General features: G+C 53.4%; 1 protein-coding gene across 4 annotated transcripts in view; it reads left to right on the top strand.

The window, feature by feature from the left end:
• The window catches only part of SLC4A3 (solute carrier family 4 member 3), a 33,765-nt gene extending 26,364 nt beyond the window's left edge, over window positions 1–7,401 (top strand). For all 4 annotated transcript variants that reach the window (XM_005519728.3, XM_014249542.2, XM_088058519.1 and 1 more), the window contains 7 exons: window positions 367–573; window positions 1,164–1,253; window positions 2,835–3,001; window positions 3,383–3,636; window positions 3,895–4,064; window positions 4,513–4,686; window positions 5,401–7,401. In XM_005519728.3, coding sequence (XP_005519785.1) covers window positions 367–573; window positions 1,164–1,253; window positions 2,835–3,001; window positions 3,383–3,636; window positions 3,895–4,064; window positions 4,513–4,686; window positions 5,401–5,478 — 1,140 coding nt within the window. In that variant the 3' untranslated portion in view covers window positions 5,479–7,401. The remainder of the gene's footprint in view (window positions 1–366; window positions 574–1,163; window positions 1,254–2,834; window positions 3,002–3,382; window positions 3,637–3,894; window positions 4,065–4,512; window positions 4,687–5,400) is intronic.
• The last annotated feature ends 9,450 nt before the right edge of the window (window positions 7,402–16,851 follow it).

Consider the following 16,851-nt stretch of genomic DNA (forward strand, 5'->3'; position numbering starts at 1 on the left):
CAGAGCCTCCTCAGCTCAGCCACAATTTTCCTAGACATTCTGCAGAGCAGTTCTTTGCTGGTCTCATGCCTCAGCCCAGCTGGCTCCTATGCCACCACAGAGGGTGGCAGGAAGAGCCCTAATGTCTCTCTCCCCTTCTCTTCCTGCAGGAGACATTAAAGAGGGGCCACTTTTCTCTCCCCAGCCCTCTCCAGCTGGGTAGGTTGCGAGGCAAGGTGACGGATGCTGGGATTGTCCGTGCCCACCATCTACTGCCCTCACCTCTCCACAGAGCAGGACACCTCTGCATCCTCCTGTCCCCAGTAGTGACAGTGCCCCCTGCCCCTCCTTGCAGTAACTAGTCTGCTGCTTCTCTCACCTGCTCAGGTGTTTGCAGAACATCCTTTGCTGAAGTTCTACCCACCAAACGTGCAGAGCAGCCTGAATGCCAGCGTGCTCTCTACGGATGCCATGTCACTGGGAACCAGGATGCAGCCCAACACTGCTCTGCTCTCCCTAATCCTCATGCTAGGCACTTTCTTCATTGCCTTCTTCATGCGCAAGTTCAAGAACAGCCGCTTCTTAGGAGGAAAGGTGAGAAGTTTGTGGGACATGTTAAGGACAAGGGACACGACAAACAAATAATACTTTTGGCTACAGACTTTTATTCTCCAGAACACTTGGACATCTCCCAAAGAAACACCAGAAATCCTTGGAATACCTTGCAGGAGGGATGGTAGTCCACCCTAGGGTGCAGACAAGAGCTGACTGTTGAGGATGGTATCTGCACTGTCCTGCTCCAGTGAGGTTGCTGGAAAGTCCTCTGGACTTTGGGAAAGCTCCTTGGACTGGATACAAGTCTGTTAAACTAGAATATAAGAAGAACTTACAACTTTTTCTCTTTGGGCATCTCTGTACATGCATGGTATCTTTACCTGGAACACTGTCTAAAGAAGCCAGCAGGAGCAATTAGCCAGTCATTTAAGAGCATGTTGTGTGGGCAGTGGGATGCACAGCCCCATGGGTCAAGGCTAGGTTTCCTTGCCCTGCCCATCAGCAGTGCTCAAGTTTGGAGTGGTGCTTGGCCCCCTCTGGGGCTTCTCTTTGCCATGGGCTCCCTCTAGCAGGATGCACGTGTGGAGCTGGCCTGTTCCCTTTGCTAATGACAGGTCTGTGTTCTGCAGGCGCGGCGGATCATCGGAGACTTTGGGATCCCCATCTCCATCCTGGTCATGGTGCTGGTGGATTACACTATCACTGACACATACACACAGGTAGGTGCTAGCACTGCCCTCAGAGCCTCTCCTGAAGCCCAGCAGTGATCCTGTGGGGCTGGCCTGCTCTTGTGCAATGGGGAATTTGTATTTCCTGCCTCTTTAGTCATAACAGCACAAAGCAAACAGAAACATTCCGCTTATTCTCACTCCCACGGTGAAGGGAAGCTCCAAGAGTCTTGCAGAGGCTGAGGCCAGAGCTACAGGGACTGGAGTGCCCTGGTATCCCTCTGGTCTTCCAGCTGTTAGTAGGGGAGGGGTTAGGGGCTTTAGGGAGATTCAGTGCAGTTCATTCCTTGTTTGGAACTCTAAACATTTGCAGTCAATCAGCAAGACATAAACTGTTCATGCACACTGAAGAAGGTGGCATGTAGAATGGTTTCAATGGGGTATTTGTCATGAGTTTAGTACTCAACATACTCATTCTCTTGTTGACTGTAGGATACTAATATTTTGATTGCTTTATCCCAAACACAATTTTTTTTTCCCAGTATACGTACAAACTTAAGTTTGATAACTTAATGTTATCAAACAAACGTATCTCACAGGTTTCATTCTTTCTCCTTTTTCAGTAGGTATGGAATTATATTTCTTGTTTTGTTTCGGGGTTTTTTTTTGCTAAGATTGGGAAGAGGGTGAAAAGTATTTCCTGTTTATCATGCAAGCTTTTTATCAAAACAACCCAAGGCTTGGTGGAATCCAAATGCATTTTTATTCATTTGAATTTCAATGAAAAATTTCAGTCTATCAGACATTAGTAAAATCATGCACTTTGTTACATTCTTTTCATACCCTTCTACACTTCTACAGTTAATATCAAAAGCATTATCATTTTAGTATTAACTCAGCATATGTACAAAGCTTTCCGAGAAAATGGTACTTAGTTACACAGCTTAACTCAAGGACAAACATTCCAGAAATATTATTCATACTTATGCTGATTAACATAAATGCAAATCATAAAGTCTGCCTGCAGTGCAGATAGCAGAAATTACTGTAGAGCAGCACAGAGCCGAGGGTTCAAATGCTGATGAATGCAGGGTCAGGATGATGTACAGCTAGGAGTCTGTGTGGTCTGATGGGAGCACAAACATGATATTCCCCCTGAACATGGTCAGAATGAGGTCATTTCCACAGAATGTGGCCTCTTCAGGGGTTTGCACTGCAAAAACAATGCTGTAAAATGTCTCAGAAAAGCCTTGGAAAGTCTGGAAAGCCACCTCAGGAAATGGTAGGCAGTTCAGAACACTTAATTTGTCCAAGCAGAGGTCAAGGAGCATTTTAACCATGGTCTGCAAGGACTGACATGGGGGTGAAGTTCTTGAGGGAAGATACTTCCTTGGTGTCTTGGAAAAGAATGAAGGGACTTCAAGTAGCTGAAAGGAAATGATACAGGCCCATGTTAGGAAACATAATTATTTTTGCACTGAAGGGGATTATCCATGAGAAAGTCCTGCTTGGTTCAGGGTGGCTTATCCCATCATCTGAGACATTCAGGCCAGGGAGAGCAGGAGGATCAAAGCTGTGTGAGGCTTGTTTGTATTAATGAGTAACTGCTGGGTTTTGCAACTACACCACCAGAAGCTGAATGTCCCCTCTGGCCTGTCGGTCACATCCCCTCACAAGCGTGGCTGGTTCATCCACCCCATGGGCAGTAGTGGGACCTTTCCGCTGTGGATGATGTTTGCCTCTGCCATCCCTGCCCTCCTGGTCTTCATTCTTATCTTCATGGAGACACAGATCACTACGTGAGTACCTCCCCCTCAAACCTCAGCCACTGCTTACCCCCAGAGAAGCAAGGCCAGGATGGGTGCTGGTTCCCTTGGAGATGCAACAGACATTCCAAAGGAACAGCAAGAGCAGGATCTTGGGCATTTCAGACTGTACCTTGGCTTTTCCCATCATCTTTTGGCTCCCCTCTTGGCATATGGTGTGATGGAGACCCACCTCAGCCAAGCACAGGAGGAAACTTCTAACCTGAGGCTGACAGCCACCATCCCCCTCCTCAGCCATCTTGTCATTATCCCCATGTGTGCTGTCTCCAGAGAGCGAGCGCTGTCCCCAGCTGCAGTGCTGTCCCTGGACACTGACGTGGGCCTTGCACTGACCCAGGTTCTATTTTCTTTCAGGCTGATTGTTAGCAAGAAGGAGAGGAAGTTGCTGAAAGGCTCTGGCTTCCACCTGGACCTTCTGCTCATTGGCACTATGGGGGGGCTTTGCGCTCTCTTCGGGCTGCCCTGGCTGACGGCAGCGACAGTGCGCTCCGTCACCCACGTCAATGCCCTGACCGTCATGAGCAAGGCCATCGCGCCCGGGGAGAAGCCCAGGATCGAGGAGGTGAAGGAGCAGCGTGTGACCGGAGTGCTTATTGCCGCCCTTGTCGGTGAGCCTCTGCTCAGGGAACAAGGGAGGGGAAAAGGTCAGGACCAAGCAGTTGAATCTCCTGGCACTGGCACTGTCCCTGCCCCGTGGGCCAGTCCGTGCTCTGCCTGCTCGCTGCAGGCCTGCCCACACCTACCCATTTTGAGCTTCCTTTCCCTTGTGCCCCAGGACACAGAGGAGGTGGGAGAGGGACGGAGGCTGAGGTGGCTTGCGGAGGGGCTGGTGTGGGACACACATGCCCTGAGCTCTGTCTGTGCAGGTCTGTCCATTGTGATGGGGAACATGCTGCGGCAGATCCCCCTGGCTGTGCTCTTCGGCATCTTCCTCTACATGGGGGTTACGTCACTCACTGGCATCCAGCTCTATGAGCGCCTGCTCCTGATCTTCATGCCATCCAAGCACCACCCTGACCACATCTACGTTGTCAAGGTGAGCAAAGGCAGGTTGCATAGAACCAGGTAATGAGGAGAAGAGGAAGAAGAAGCAGGTGAGGGGAGGATGGTATTTTGCTAGAATGACACTTGGCTTGGTGACCCTGCTTGGCTGCAAGTTTGGGCCGAGAAGTGCAAGGCATGCACAGAGGTGGTACAATGCTGGTAGGCTGCACCCAGGAGCGTATTGTTAGGATATTGTATGGATGGTCAGACAATTTGTAGGAGTGATGCACTGCTTGAGGGGGTGGAGGGACACTGCCAGGTGGGTATGCTGCCAGGTAGTACAGAGGCTGATGTGTTATGGAGTTCTACCTAGCTGTAGAGTAAAGGCAGGTAGACTCTGCAGCAGCAGGTGCTCTGCAGAAGAGTTTCATTTTGCAAGTTGGGTCTTGGTTAATCTGTGTGGAAAGATAACGTGTTCTTAGACTGGATTTACTTAATAGGTGAAGACCTGGAGAATGAATCTCTTCACCTGCATTCAACTGGCCTGCATTGTGCTGCTCTGGGTGGTGAAATCTACAGTAGCATCGCTGGCCTTCCCCTTTGTCCTGATCATGACAGTGCCGTTGCGACGCTTCGTGCTGCCACGCTTCTTCCACGACAGGGAGCTCAAAGCGGTGAGCAGACAGCTGTCCTCTGTCTAGCTTGCAACACTGGAGTGAGATTGAGGAGATCTGGCAGCCTGAAAGGCTGAGAGGTCATGGGCCAGCAAAGCCTTGAGGGTCTTTGCTCAACAGCAGTAAGTGGGTGGATAGCTTTCTTGGATCTTGTAGCCCTGGGAGTGCAGTATGAGATTGATGGGCTACCTGGGGCAAGAAAACAGGTTCCTACCAAGCAGAGGTGATTTCCCCTTCCATCTTGTGCCTCCTTCATCAAGAAACACACCAGTTCCCCACTGAACCAACAGCAAGAACAGCCCAGCGGCACATCAGAACCTATGGCTGTTGGCACTTCAGCATGTAATCACAGTGCCAGGGTGCTGGCAGCTATTCAAGAGCTGGCAGCTCCTCTGCTGCTATCAACATCCTGAGCTGTGTTGGAGGAGAGCCTGGAGCAGCACCCAGAAGTGAGTGCTGCCACCGAGGGGAGAGGAAGGAGCTGCACTACTGGACCAAAGCTCCAGGCATTAGAATAGAAAGGGCATCGGGCTGGGGATGCATGGATGGGCATGAGGTTTAAAGGAGCCTGTTCAGAGGGGAGGGAGCAAGAGCTTTGCTTTTCCCAGCACAGCCCAGTTGACTGGGTTCCTGTGTGCTGATCCCTCTACGCCAGGCTTGACCCCACACTGGGGGCAGCTGTGGCCTTCATAGCCTGTCTCTGCCTCTTCCCAGTTGGACTCGGAGGATGCGGAGCCAAATTTCGATGAGGATGGCCGGGACGAGTACAACGAGCTGCACATGCCTGTGTGAGCTGGGAGCCGCCCTCCCTGCTTGCGAGACACGCGGCTCACACCTGCTCATCCCTCCCAAGAACTAACTGGAGACCTGCCGTGAGTCACACTGTCTCTTGCCTGGACCAATGAATGGCTGTTCCATAGCCCTGCAGGATGCAGCCCCGGCTCTGGCTGCCCCATCACTCGCTCAGCAGAGGCTGTGAGTCTCTCTCCTCTTGGACCTGGTGGGCTGAGAGATGCCTCTCACATCCCAAAGCTGTGTGGGTCCTGAGTGCCCATGGGTCAGGGGTCTGTCCCCTCCCTGCTCAGGCAGCCTGTGCCTGGTTTCCAGGTGGTGAAGGGGAACAAAGTCAGCTGGTGCCACTGCATTCCCCTCCACTACCATGATGCTTGGATAGCTTGGGTAGCTCAGCATGTGAGACTGAGCATTCACAGGAATGGGCTAGAAGCTGCCTCTTCTCCCAAGCCAGCAATCTCCATACTCAGCTGGCAGATGCCTTGCTCCTGCTCCCTCTGCCCCCTTCTAGTAATGCTCACACCAGGCCTCTGCCACAGCTACTGGCCCTTGGCGCTGCTGCAGCCTGGCAGACAGGCAAACAGGGACTGGCACCCTGGCCCAGTCCTCCAGACTGTCTTCTGTTGAGTCACCTTCCCACATGACTGTTTTCAGCTCTTGCTTGACATAGAAGAGGCTGTTTGGCTCCTTTCCCTCCTCTCCCAACCTTATTTCCAAAGGCAAACTGCACAGGGAGGGAAGGCTGGAGACAAACAGGTATCCTGAAGCCTAGTTCCTGCAAATGCTTGCCCTCTTGCAGGAATTAGGAGTCCTCTGCCATTCTGCACCTCCGCAGAGGTTGCAGGAGTAAGCACTCACCACAGGGCTGTAGCCCAGTTTCTGATCCCCACATTCCTGTCTCTCAGGACAAACCATATTTAAGAAGCTATACAAGAAATCTAGTGCTGGAGCACAAAACAGTCCTTTGGGTTCCCTCCCTTTCCCTGTGCAGTGGTCCACTGAGTCTGGCTCCCTGCAAGCCCAGAAGGAAGTCACTGGAACCCCAGCCCGTTTTGCTGCCATACTGAGATCGCCTTTCACATCCAGTGGTGCCCGCCAGGTGAGAAAGAGCAGCACTCAGGGTGCCCAGGACCCAGCCCCCATCACCTCTGGGCAGTTCCACAGATTCACAGAATTGGTCAGGTTTGAAGAGACCACAGTGGACCATCTGGTCCAGCCTCCCTGCCCAAGCAGAGTCATCCCAGAGCACATGGCACAGGATTGTATCCAGACAGTTCTGCAATACCTCCAGTGAGGGAGACTCTGCAACTTCTCTGGACAACCTGTTCCAGTGCTCAGTCACTGCACAGTAAAGTTCTTCCTCATGTTCAGGTGCATCACACCTTTCGACCTGACAGAGCTGTTCCCTGGGGTGTCCCTGAGCTGGCAGCCTTTGTTCAAAACTGGCCCAGAAACTGTTTGATGGTGCCCTTGTTGCCCATGGAAACTCCAAAGGTAGTGCCAGAAGGGAAAGGCAGCCCAGCCTCTTCCTGATGGTCAGAGCTGGACTGGCCTTCCAGAGGAAGCTGGGATGCTTGGTTCACCACTGGATTTGGGAGAAGATGCTGCCCCCCATTCCTATTTACCAGCCTGGCTCCTGTGAGAGAGATGGTGAATGCTTCATTACTGGGAGGGTCCAGTGCCTTCCTCGGGAGGCTGCAGAAATATCCCATCAGAGAAAGAAGCCTCCCCTGCAGCAGGTCCTGCCCACAGCCTGGCCCCACTACAGGGCCCGGGGCGGAGAGACGAGCGTCTCTGTGTGTCTGTGGCCGTGTGTGTCCTGTCCTCCCTGTGTAGTGTAGGAGGCCTGTTGTTTCTGTGCATTGTGACTCCTCTGACTGTAGTGGAAACAGCTACACCAATAAACACTTCACAGGAACCGTGCCTCCCCGGATATACATTTTTGGCTTTATTGCCAACGGCAATAAATTAAATGGATTGAAATTCCCCAGGACAAAACTTCTTTGCCTACCACAGCCAGCAAGGTAGCAAGCTCCAGCTGGAGCAAGGACTGTCACTGTGTTATCCACTACCAGCATGGAGGTGGGCCGTCATCAAGCAGACTGGTTACTGTGGACTCAGCCTTCCCACTGGCTGCTGGAAACAGGAGGCTGAGCCCCATGTTTCATCAGAACCACATTCTCCTGCCTGCTTGCATCCATACACATGTGCATGCTTGTGTCTGTGCGCTCAGCAGCACTTGGTGCCCAGTCTCCTTGTGCAGTCTGTAGCCACATGCCAAATGGCAGGCCCATGGGCTGAGCACAGAAGAAACATCTCATTAAACATGTTCTTTCCATGCTTTCTTCCCAGGCAAGAACTGAGCCAGATCCCTGTGAGCTGCTAGCTGCCTGCAGCCCGTGGTGATTGGTTGGGTGTTCTCCAGTCTTGCTCTCCAGGGTGCAGCTGCTGGGAGTAGCTGGAAGTCCCATTGTCCATGGTCACTCACTGGCTGCTCCAGGGGCTGGCTGCTGAGGCAGAGGTAGAGGGCTGAGCCTGCCAAGGTACACAGGTGGTGGCCGTCCTATTTCTGAGCTGGGTGTGTTGTGGGACAGGCAGTGCCTGGCCTTGCAGCACCCTCTCCAGGACCTGGCAGCGCTGCAGAACCTGCAGGAGAGGAAGCAGCGGGTGCCTATCTCCTGAGCATTCAGTTGGGCTGGATGGGAGTATCTATGACCCACAGGCTGCTTTGCCACATTAGGGAACACTCCCTCTCCCATTCCCCACTTCTCAGCTCTCCTTCCTCACATCTGAATGTCTAAACCAGCAGGCCATTGGTTTGGACTGGAGAGACTATGGCTGTCCCCATACCTATGAATCCCACAAGACTCACATCTCTAGCTGGATGTCCAGCCCTTCTTGTGCAGCACCCTGGACTGCAGCAGTGCCCCCACCCACCCTGGTATGCAGACCAGGGAGCACAAGCAGGGCGACGTGTGCCCCTTACCACATCAATCCTCCGGATGAGGATGGGCCTGACCTCCAGCTCCAGCAGCCAGTCAGCCTCCAGGATGCTGTGCTGGTACTCCTCTAGCTCTAGGCTCCTCTGCCGCTTGTCGGCCAGGGCAGCTCCACACCGGCAAGCCCCCTCATACCCCCTCATGCCTGAGCTCTGCCAGGGCTGGGCCAGCCCTGGCCCCTCACCCTGCTGCTGCAGGCGCAGGAGGTGGATGCACTGGGAAATGCAATGGGCCTGGGCATGAAGGGTGGCCACCCACTCCCTGCAGTGCAGCAGGGCCAGCAGCTCCTCCTGGCTCTCCTGCAGCTGGGCTCGCAGCACCCCAGCTCTGCTGCCTGTGCCTGAAGGCTGCAGTGGCATCATGGGGTTGGGCAAGCCCAGGGGAGAGTTGGGCTGCTGGGGGGCCTTGCTGCACAGAGTGGGGTGTCCAGTGCCAGGAGCCAACCCTGCTCTGCTCCATGCTGGTGGCTGCAGTGGCAGTGATGGTGACTGTGATGCTGATGGTGACTGTGATGCTGATGGTGGCAGGGAGCGGCTGTACCTGTTGCGGTGAAGAGAAACCCACTTCTGGGCGAGATCTGCTGTGGCCAAGCTCTGGTGAAAGATATCAGGGACCAGCCTCAAGACCTCCACAAAGGGCCCCACATCAGCAAAGCCACGCAGGTCGTGCAAGCTCTGGGGACTGAAGACCCTCTGGCTGAGGGTCCCCCCCCGCAGCAGCAGCCCGCAGTTACGCCGGTGGGCAAAGAGCTGTGCCGCCAGGTGGGGGACCGCTGCAAAGGGTAGGCAGCGGGCTCCTCGTGCTTGTGTAAGTTCTCACAGAGAGGAACCACCATCCTGGCATCAAACCTCTCCTTCAGTGTGCTCAGGTGCTGCAGGTAGCACAGTCCATGTAGCTGTTGGCCACGTCAGGGCTGGCTGAGCCAGGCTGGCAGTGGGCAAGCCTCTGCAGGTGCTGCCAGCTCTCCACCTGCCCCGAGGGGCTACGTGGTGGCAGCAGCAGCAGCAGCAGCACGTGGTACAGGCTGTGCAGGGTTAAAGCCCTCCTGGCACTTCTGCATGTGCCTCACAAAGGTGCTGATCTCCCCTTCGAGGGCAGAGTGCCTCCATGGGTGGCCACAGTGATGGAGAAGAGTCAACCAGGGTCACAGCTCATCCACATGGTCCTTGGACCTGGATGTGCTGGAAAACACACTGCACCAGGATGCAATGTAGGCAGGATTGCTGTAGGGGCTCTGGTTTGGGTCACACATGCAGACTCAGCAGTCAGATCTACCAAAGGCTGGTGTGCTGCTCAAAGAGTGGGACATCTGTCCAGCTTGGAGGAGTCAGTCCTGGCTGCTCTGCCAAAGGAGAGACAGTGGGTGGATGGAGAGGGGGGCAACAGGGATGGGCTGAGGCAGGAGGAGTAAAAGGAGTAAAGGGGCTACAAGGGGTGCTTGTACCCCCACTACCCCCACTTTAGTCAGATCGGGGGGGAGGGAGAGGCTGCTGGGTGCTGGCACAGCAGGAGCCTGCTGGGTCACAAAATACTGCTGCAGTGCAGGAGGAGTAGCTGAGAGGCTGCCTGCAGATTCAGGGGATGCTCCTGTGCTGGGGCTGTCTGCAGGCCCCCAGTTCTCCAGGGGGTGCTCTGGGATGGGGCAAGTGTTCACTTGCTCCCTGATAGGGGACTCACTTATGCCAGACCAGGACTGCACTCCTACCAGAAGTTTCTCCGTCTTTGTTATATGACAAGAGGCTTATCTTTACAAAAGGAAGCCTGTCCAGACACTTAAAAATAGAAGGTCCATTCCCAAAATTATCAACCTTATTATTTTAAACAACTGTATTGTTTAAGCAAACTGTTTGGGTTTCTGTTTCTGCCACCTGCTTTCAAGTACACTCAAGTTATCTTCTCCAGTTATTTTTGTTCTCTGCAGCCAGGAGGGGCTGGCACACCTCTGTTGTCAGATACCACTGGCACCCATTCACATGGCCGTATGGCTAGGAAGTTATTTGCTAGCTAAAACCATTTCTACAACTGTGAACAAGAGCCAGTGGCAAAGTTTCCCCTTTCCCCTGTGTATCTGAAAGTCCTTGCAGGGGTTTTTGTGTCTTCTTTTCAGACACTCAAATTGCATTGAAGTAAATTGTGAAAACCTTTTTTTCCTTTTCCCCATGAGGAGAGGTTTGGGGGGTGTGGGACAGGTAACAATGGCAAGAGGCAACAGCACGTGCATTCTTCACATTGGCAGGAGTGAGAGTGGCTCCAGTTTTCAATACCCAATACAAGTGGTTTTCTTCAGATGTGAATTGCACCATTTTGGGGAGAGCAGAGCTGATGCTGAGGGAGACAATGGTTGTGTGTGAAGCCCAAGAGCAGCACCAGCTCAGGGGTGCTGGGATCCTGCTTTCTGTTGCAGATGCTGAGGACCACTCTCAGCACGAACTGCTGAACACTGGTGACCTTGCACATCCCTGCCATGGCCCCAGCCCAATGCTCTCTGTCTCCCACCCTCCATCCACCTCCCCTTCATGTCACTCAGAAGAAAGGACTCACCAGCCCCAGGAGAAGCACCAGGGAGAGAAGAAAGGGCTGAGCAGAGCCCTGCTGACCGCCAGGGGAAGAACCTGCCCTCCTCAGGCGTGGACGCAAACCTTCCTCCCCATGGAAACAGCAGGTTTGGACGTGTCCCTTGTGCTGCATCCAGCCTTTCCCAGAGCCAGTTGCCAGGCCCACAGACATTGCCACAGAACTACAGGGCAGAGATGAAGCTCTGTCCAGAGTTCTTCTCCCTCACACAGCTCTTAGCAAAGGATATTTTTCTACCAGGGATGTCTGAATCCTGGGCACAGGCTTGGATAGCATGTTCCTTCAATACAGGTGAGTATTGGAGTACTCCTGTAATTTGTCTGGCCTTCACTCCTATGCCCTGGGAGGTTTGGTTCCTGGCTGCTGCCCTGTGCCTCTGCCCCATCCCTTCCAGTGCTTTGCCCCCTCAAGGCTTTCTAGCCCTCTGGCTCTCCGAGGTGCCTGTGCTGGGGCTGGTCTCCAAAGGGACTCTGCAGAAGTGATTGAGGCACTTCTGGGACAGCTCTTCTGTGCCTGTGCAAGGTTCCCCTGTGAAGGTGCATACTTTTGGCTGGGATGCACTTGGTCACAAGCTGCTGTGTCTTGCTCCGCAGAGATGGCTCTCATGAGCCCCCATGCAGAGAGGGGGCAATGCTGCTGTGAGGCGTGGACAGGAAAAGCTCGGCCTGAGCTCTGAAAGGTGACTGCTGAAGCTTCTTCCCTGCAGGGAACAGCAAGGACGTGGGCTGGTACTCGTGAGTGTCCTGCGTGGCTCAGAGGGGGCCATGCAGGAGACAGAAAAAGGAGAAGTGCTGAGCATCACTGCTGCACAACATCCCCCATCTCTCCTGCCACTTTGTTCTGTGACCCTCTGGGCTGCCAGGTGTGATCTTGCCATTGAGCAGAAAAAAATCATTAAGCATGATTTCTGCAGAGAAGGGGGGACTTTGTGATCTCTGCTGCAGGAGCCCAGGTTGATGATATCCTTCATCCATGAGCCCAGTGCCCCTGGAGAATGTCCACTCCCTCCGGCACACGGAGTACAGCAGCCTCACTGGGGCTGGGAGGGGCTGGGGCGCGGCTGCCTCCTGTTGTGCCAGGCTCTGTTCCTCAACACAGACAGATGGCCAGATGCTGCAGCCAGCTACTGGTGCTCTGAGCTCAGGCTGCACTCACTTTTCAGCCCTGGAGGTGTTAGCACAGTCTTGCCTGCTTTTTTTCTTTCGCTAGTCCAGGAGCACAGCATTTCAGGTTGCCTCCGGGGACTCATAAGGGACAAGCACAACAAAACAGGGCAGGGATTGGCATCAGTTTGGCTGCAGGTGCACAGCGAGAAGAGCTCTCTCCTTCAGCACAAAAATGATTTTGCAAGCTGAAACTGTGCAGGCAAGATCAGGAAGAGGAAACATGAATGGCTCAGGCTACTAGCACCCATCAGCAGAATTCAGCTACAGCCAGGGGTAGTGATATTACACCATTTAACCTCCTTGCTTGCTCGCCTGGGTTTCTGGTTGTGAAGGAGACAAAGAGCTCCCCTGGCAAAACAGCCCAGTCTGGGCTGCCTACACTACAGCTGCCTGACATACTTTCTCCAGCATGAATCACATAGTAATGGTATCTGCAAGCAAAGCCCTGCTTATGCATTTAGTCGAGCAGAATCCACAAAGCTGCTTGTAGCAGAATCATCTGTAACCTCCACAGCATTGCGCCATTAATAGCAAGGTTTGCTCTGGGTCAAACAAAAGCAGGGTAGACTTAATAGGAGAGGAAATGAGGTGGATGCGCTCAGCTGGCCTCTCCCCATATGCTCCTACTGTAATTATAGCCTGGTGCAGTTCAGCTCCCTCATTCAGAAGTCTCATCACCAGACTGCATTTCTCATGGCCAAGGTGTAAAAGCCACACACAGAGATGTTATGGCCCCAAGCAAACTGACAGCAGCACAAAGGGAGCAGTGGTAGGGAACCTCAGCTTGTCACTGCCAGGAGCTGGCTGTGTGGCTTGGAATGTAGAAGGGAAAGGAAGGAAGGGTTGGGCTGAAGGAACAAGACCAGGACCGTTATCTGCAGAGAAAGCTGGAGATACCTGGGTTTGGTTCGTCAGCACAGCCAAGTGCAGATGGGGCTGGTAGAAAGTCCCAGCTATGGTGCTGGCCCCAGTGATGCAGCTCAGAAGGGTGCTTCAAAGGCCAAGGGGTGGCACATGGTCACAGTGGGGTGGATGTGCCCAGCATCCGCCTTCTGGGCCCATCTGCTCCAGTGATCTGCTTTTGTGCTCAGGCTGAAAATGAAGACAACATCCTGTTTTCCTGACCTACAGAGAAAGGGCAGCCCTGGAGGGCATTCCTGTGCCTGGATGGGATAAGAAGCTTTTCCCACTGCCATCAGACTAAGCAAGGGTGTAGCTGCCCTTGGCCTGAGCTCTGTAGTGTGCAGAGGCAGCACTGTGCATTGCAGTGAGACCGGCTCACTGCTCTGAAGTGGACACAGGAGCCAGCAGGGTGCCCAGGACAAATAAACCCCCTCCAGCCCCCACCGCCCTCCCTAAGGAGAACTCCCCCTCACACTCCTGCTCTCTGGGGGAGCAGGTGCCACAGTGCTTGGTGTGACCCTGTGAAAGCCTCTCCAGACATCCTTAATCACATTCCTCTGGAACAGGGACACATCTGGTACAAACATGATCCTGTCCCCAAGGAGCTTCAGCTAATTCCTGTCATAGAGCCTCAGAGCAGCCCCGGGCAGGGAGAGATTCGACAGAGCTTTGATCATCACCACCATCACTTTGCAGGGGATGAGGCTGGAGGAGAGTTCCACAGAACCTCTGAGTTCAAGCAGTCCAACACTGAGCTGCCCTGGCCAGACTGACCCAGTCTGAGGTGTGGCTGGGCTACCCGCAGTAGGAATGGGAGAAGGGAGGACCTGCCCTTTTCAAGTGTTGATTTATAAGCTGATTTCAAGGAATTGTGAAACTAGAACAAGGAAAGGACCAGAACTCTGGGATCAGTTTGCACCCTACTGCATTTTCTGTGTGTCCCCTTCCTCTTGCATGCGTGCAGCCTGTGTTAGGAGAGTGCCTTGGCATCTGGTGGTCTACCAGGGTCTGGCATGCTTGATTTTGGGCTGCTGTTCTCAGTAGTTCTCCATCTGTGGTGAACACATTCCTGGCTGTCCTGTGCTTTGGGCAAGGGAGGTTTGGTTGCCTCAGTGAAGCAGCAGGGCCTTGCAGTGGGGCCTGTGATGGTGGCAATGCATAACAGAGCACAGGTGCCCTCCTGCATCTGTGCTTCCCTGTGCCTTTGTCAGGTCCAAGGTATCCTGCCTCTGCTGCCAACTCTCCCAAATGAGATAATCCCAGGGATGACAGTGGAGGAAATCAGTCCTCCACCCTACGAGCACAGTTCGGATGAGCCATTGAGGAAATGGGACCTGCAGCCAAGGTGTCACAGCTCGTCCCCTGGCAGGCGATGGGAGAGCACGTCTGTCAGATGCTTCCTACCCACAGCGGGGCATGCTGGCCTGCCTGCCTCCCAGCAGTGTGCCAGACCCGTGGCAGAAGAGGAAATTAAGACATTGTCTGGAGTCCAGGAGGAATTCCTGCCTCAGCTTGTTCCTGCCAGTCCTCTGCCGACCTTCCCTCGGTGTGGAAAGCCCAGCAGGAAGCTGACTCACTGTCTGCTGCTGCCATGGCTGGGTGCGGGGGCCCTGCTGCCTGCAGCACCAGAGAGCTGCTCCTTTCATGGATGCAGGGATAGCTCACTGCTCAGAGCCACCAGCACCTGCCTGCCCTGGCTGTTCTCTCCCAGAGCCCAGCATCCTGATGACAAGCAGAGCAGAACAGCCATAGCATCCTGGTTCTTGTGCTGTCTGCAGCTGGGCTGAGAGGAGGGTTGGGAGCTCGTTGGGTTGCTGACATTGCTGCCAAACACAGTCGGCACTACTGTGCCAGGTTTGGGGAAGGAGGCAGCCCAGAGGTTGGGGGGGAGGAGCAGGGCTGCAGAGAGGTCCCGGGCTTTTCCTGCATAGTGGGGCTCATGTGACAGGGAGTCAGCAATCACCTGCTTATCAAATCTCTGTGAAAAACCAGGTGGTCACAGCCACCCCTTCCCAGGAGCAGCACCTAAAGCCAGCTAGGAAACAGTTCAGATATTGCGGTTTGCAGATAATGCAGGACTAGTGCTTTAATCCTGTAGCAGAAAGGAACAAATTTCAGGTATAAGTTTCCTGTCAAAATTCTTGCCACTTTTTCTACTGGGTTGATAGAGTACAGGGCTTACAGCATCAATAACTGATGCTCCATTTGGGGAATCCAATCTTTATTAACTGAAGAGCTGGAAAGTTACTTGGTTTGAAGGACTGGGTTAAGCCACCTTCTATTTCCCTCTTGGAAAGTGTCAGTCAACAATAGTGTTAATACTAAAAACCTTGCCCTCTCGAAAGGTTGTATCGATCCCTTTTGCCCTGGATGACAGGAACCATGGCCAAAGTTTCTCCGGAGAAGTCTGGAAGGGGATGTCTGGTGGTGGAGACTTATGATGGCAGGCAGATACAGGAGAAAGAAGTGTGCTCCTCAGCTCTCCTGTGGTCGTGAGGAGCTCCACGGCCCCCTGGTGACCAGCCAGAACTGAGAAGCTTAACAGCCAAAACTGTCTACAGAAACAGCATCAGCAGGAATCCCCTGTTCACCTGAGGAGAAAGCTGGCTGTGGCAGAGACAGCCTGGCAATAAATATGTGTCTGTAAGGAGGACTGTCAAGGACACTGTGAGTAGATCTAATCCCCTTCTCTGACACAGCCTTATGGATGAAAGTATTAGATGTGAGATAAGAACTGCAGTTAGGCTTCTGGCGCCGTCTTGCATGATGTTTTCATAAGACAGGAAAAGCAGTATAGATTAAACTAATCCAGCACAAGTACAGAAGAGCCTGGGTAGTCACGCTCAGGATAGCTCTCAATAACTTGGTATCAAAATGGAAGGACACGTTGACAGTGACTCATATATCAGGAAACTATCAAAAAGCCCAGATAGTGAAGGAGGAAGAGTAGTGGGGTGGTCATCACAGGTTAGACAGTGGCCTCGGTGTGACTGCCCAGTGGTGGGTGTCTGATACTGCCATCTACCTCAGAACCCTCTTTGTGTTTTAAGTAGTTAAAACCTCTCCCATTATGGAGGGACCAATATAATAATAATAATAATAATAATAAATTAAAAAAACTCTTCCCCCACACCTCTCCATTAGATTTCCTTTTTTTTCAGAATAAAGAAATAATTTATGATGGAAAGAAATACTTTCACAGAGCACTTGTGAACTATGATCTGGCCACACTTCGAGCTGTGATCGAGGTCTATCTTTGAACTATGATCTGGGGAAACTTAGCCCAGAGTATTGCTCTTTGCCACTTGTTTCAGATCTCAGAGACATAATTTTGAAGCTCTATCAGGATTCCTGTTAACGGTCTCTCTCACTGCATCATGCTATGATGGTCTGCTGAAGGAACCCCAAACCCGAAATGTTCGCTATTCTGGATGACATCAATTGCCCTTACAAAGGTCCGCACTTGGCTCCTGTAGCCGTGTACAGCAGTGGTCCCCGGTCCCCGCCGCGTGTCACCGGCCGCTCGGGCCTCCCCCACCCCAACCCTTCTCAGCACCCTCCTCTCGAGATGCGCGCCTCTTCCTCGCCAGTCTCATCCCGCTCCTGAGCGCTCGGGCACCGGCACGGCCCCTCCGCTGCCGCAGCAGCCGCACTCCCCGCGCCCCGGGGCGGGCGGAGCGGGGCGGAGCGGGGCGGGCGGCCCGGCCGCTCCCCCCTGCCCGCGGCCGGCG

The sequence above is a fragment of the Pseudopodoces humilis genome, chromosome 8, assembly GCF_049639895.1.
Source record: "Pseudopodoces humilis isolate 2021_Gansu_Grassland_sample_001 chromosome 8, ASM4963989v1, whole genome shotgun sequence".
NCBI classification, from domain to species: Eukaryota; Metazoa; Chordata; class Aves; order Passeriformes; family Paridae; genus Pseudopodoces; species Pseudopodoces humilis.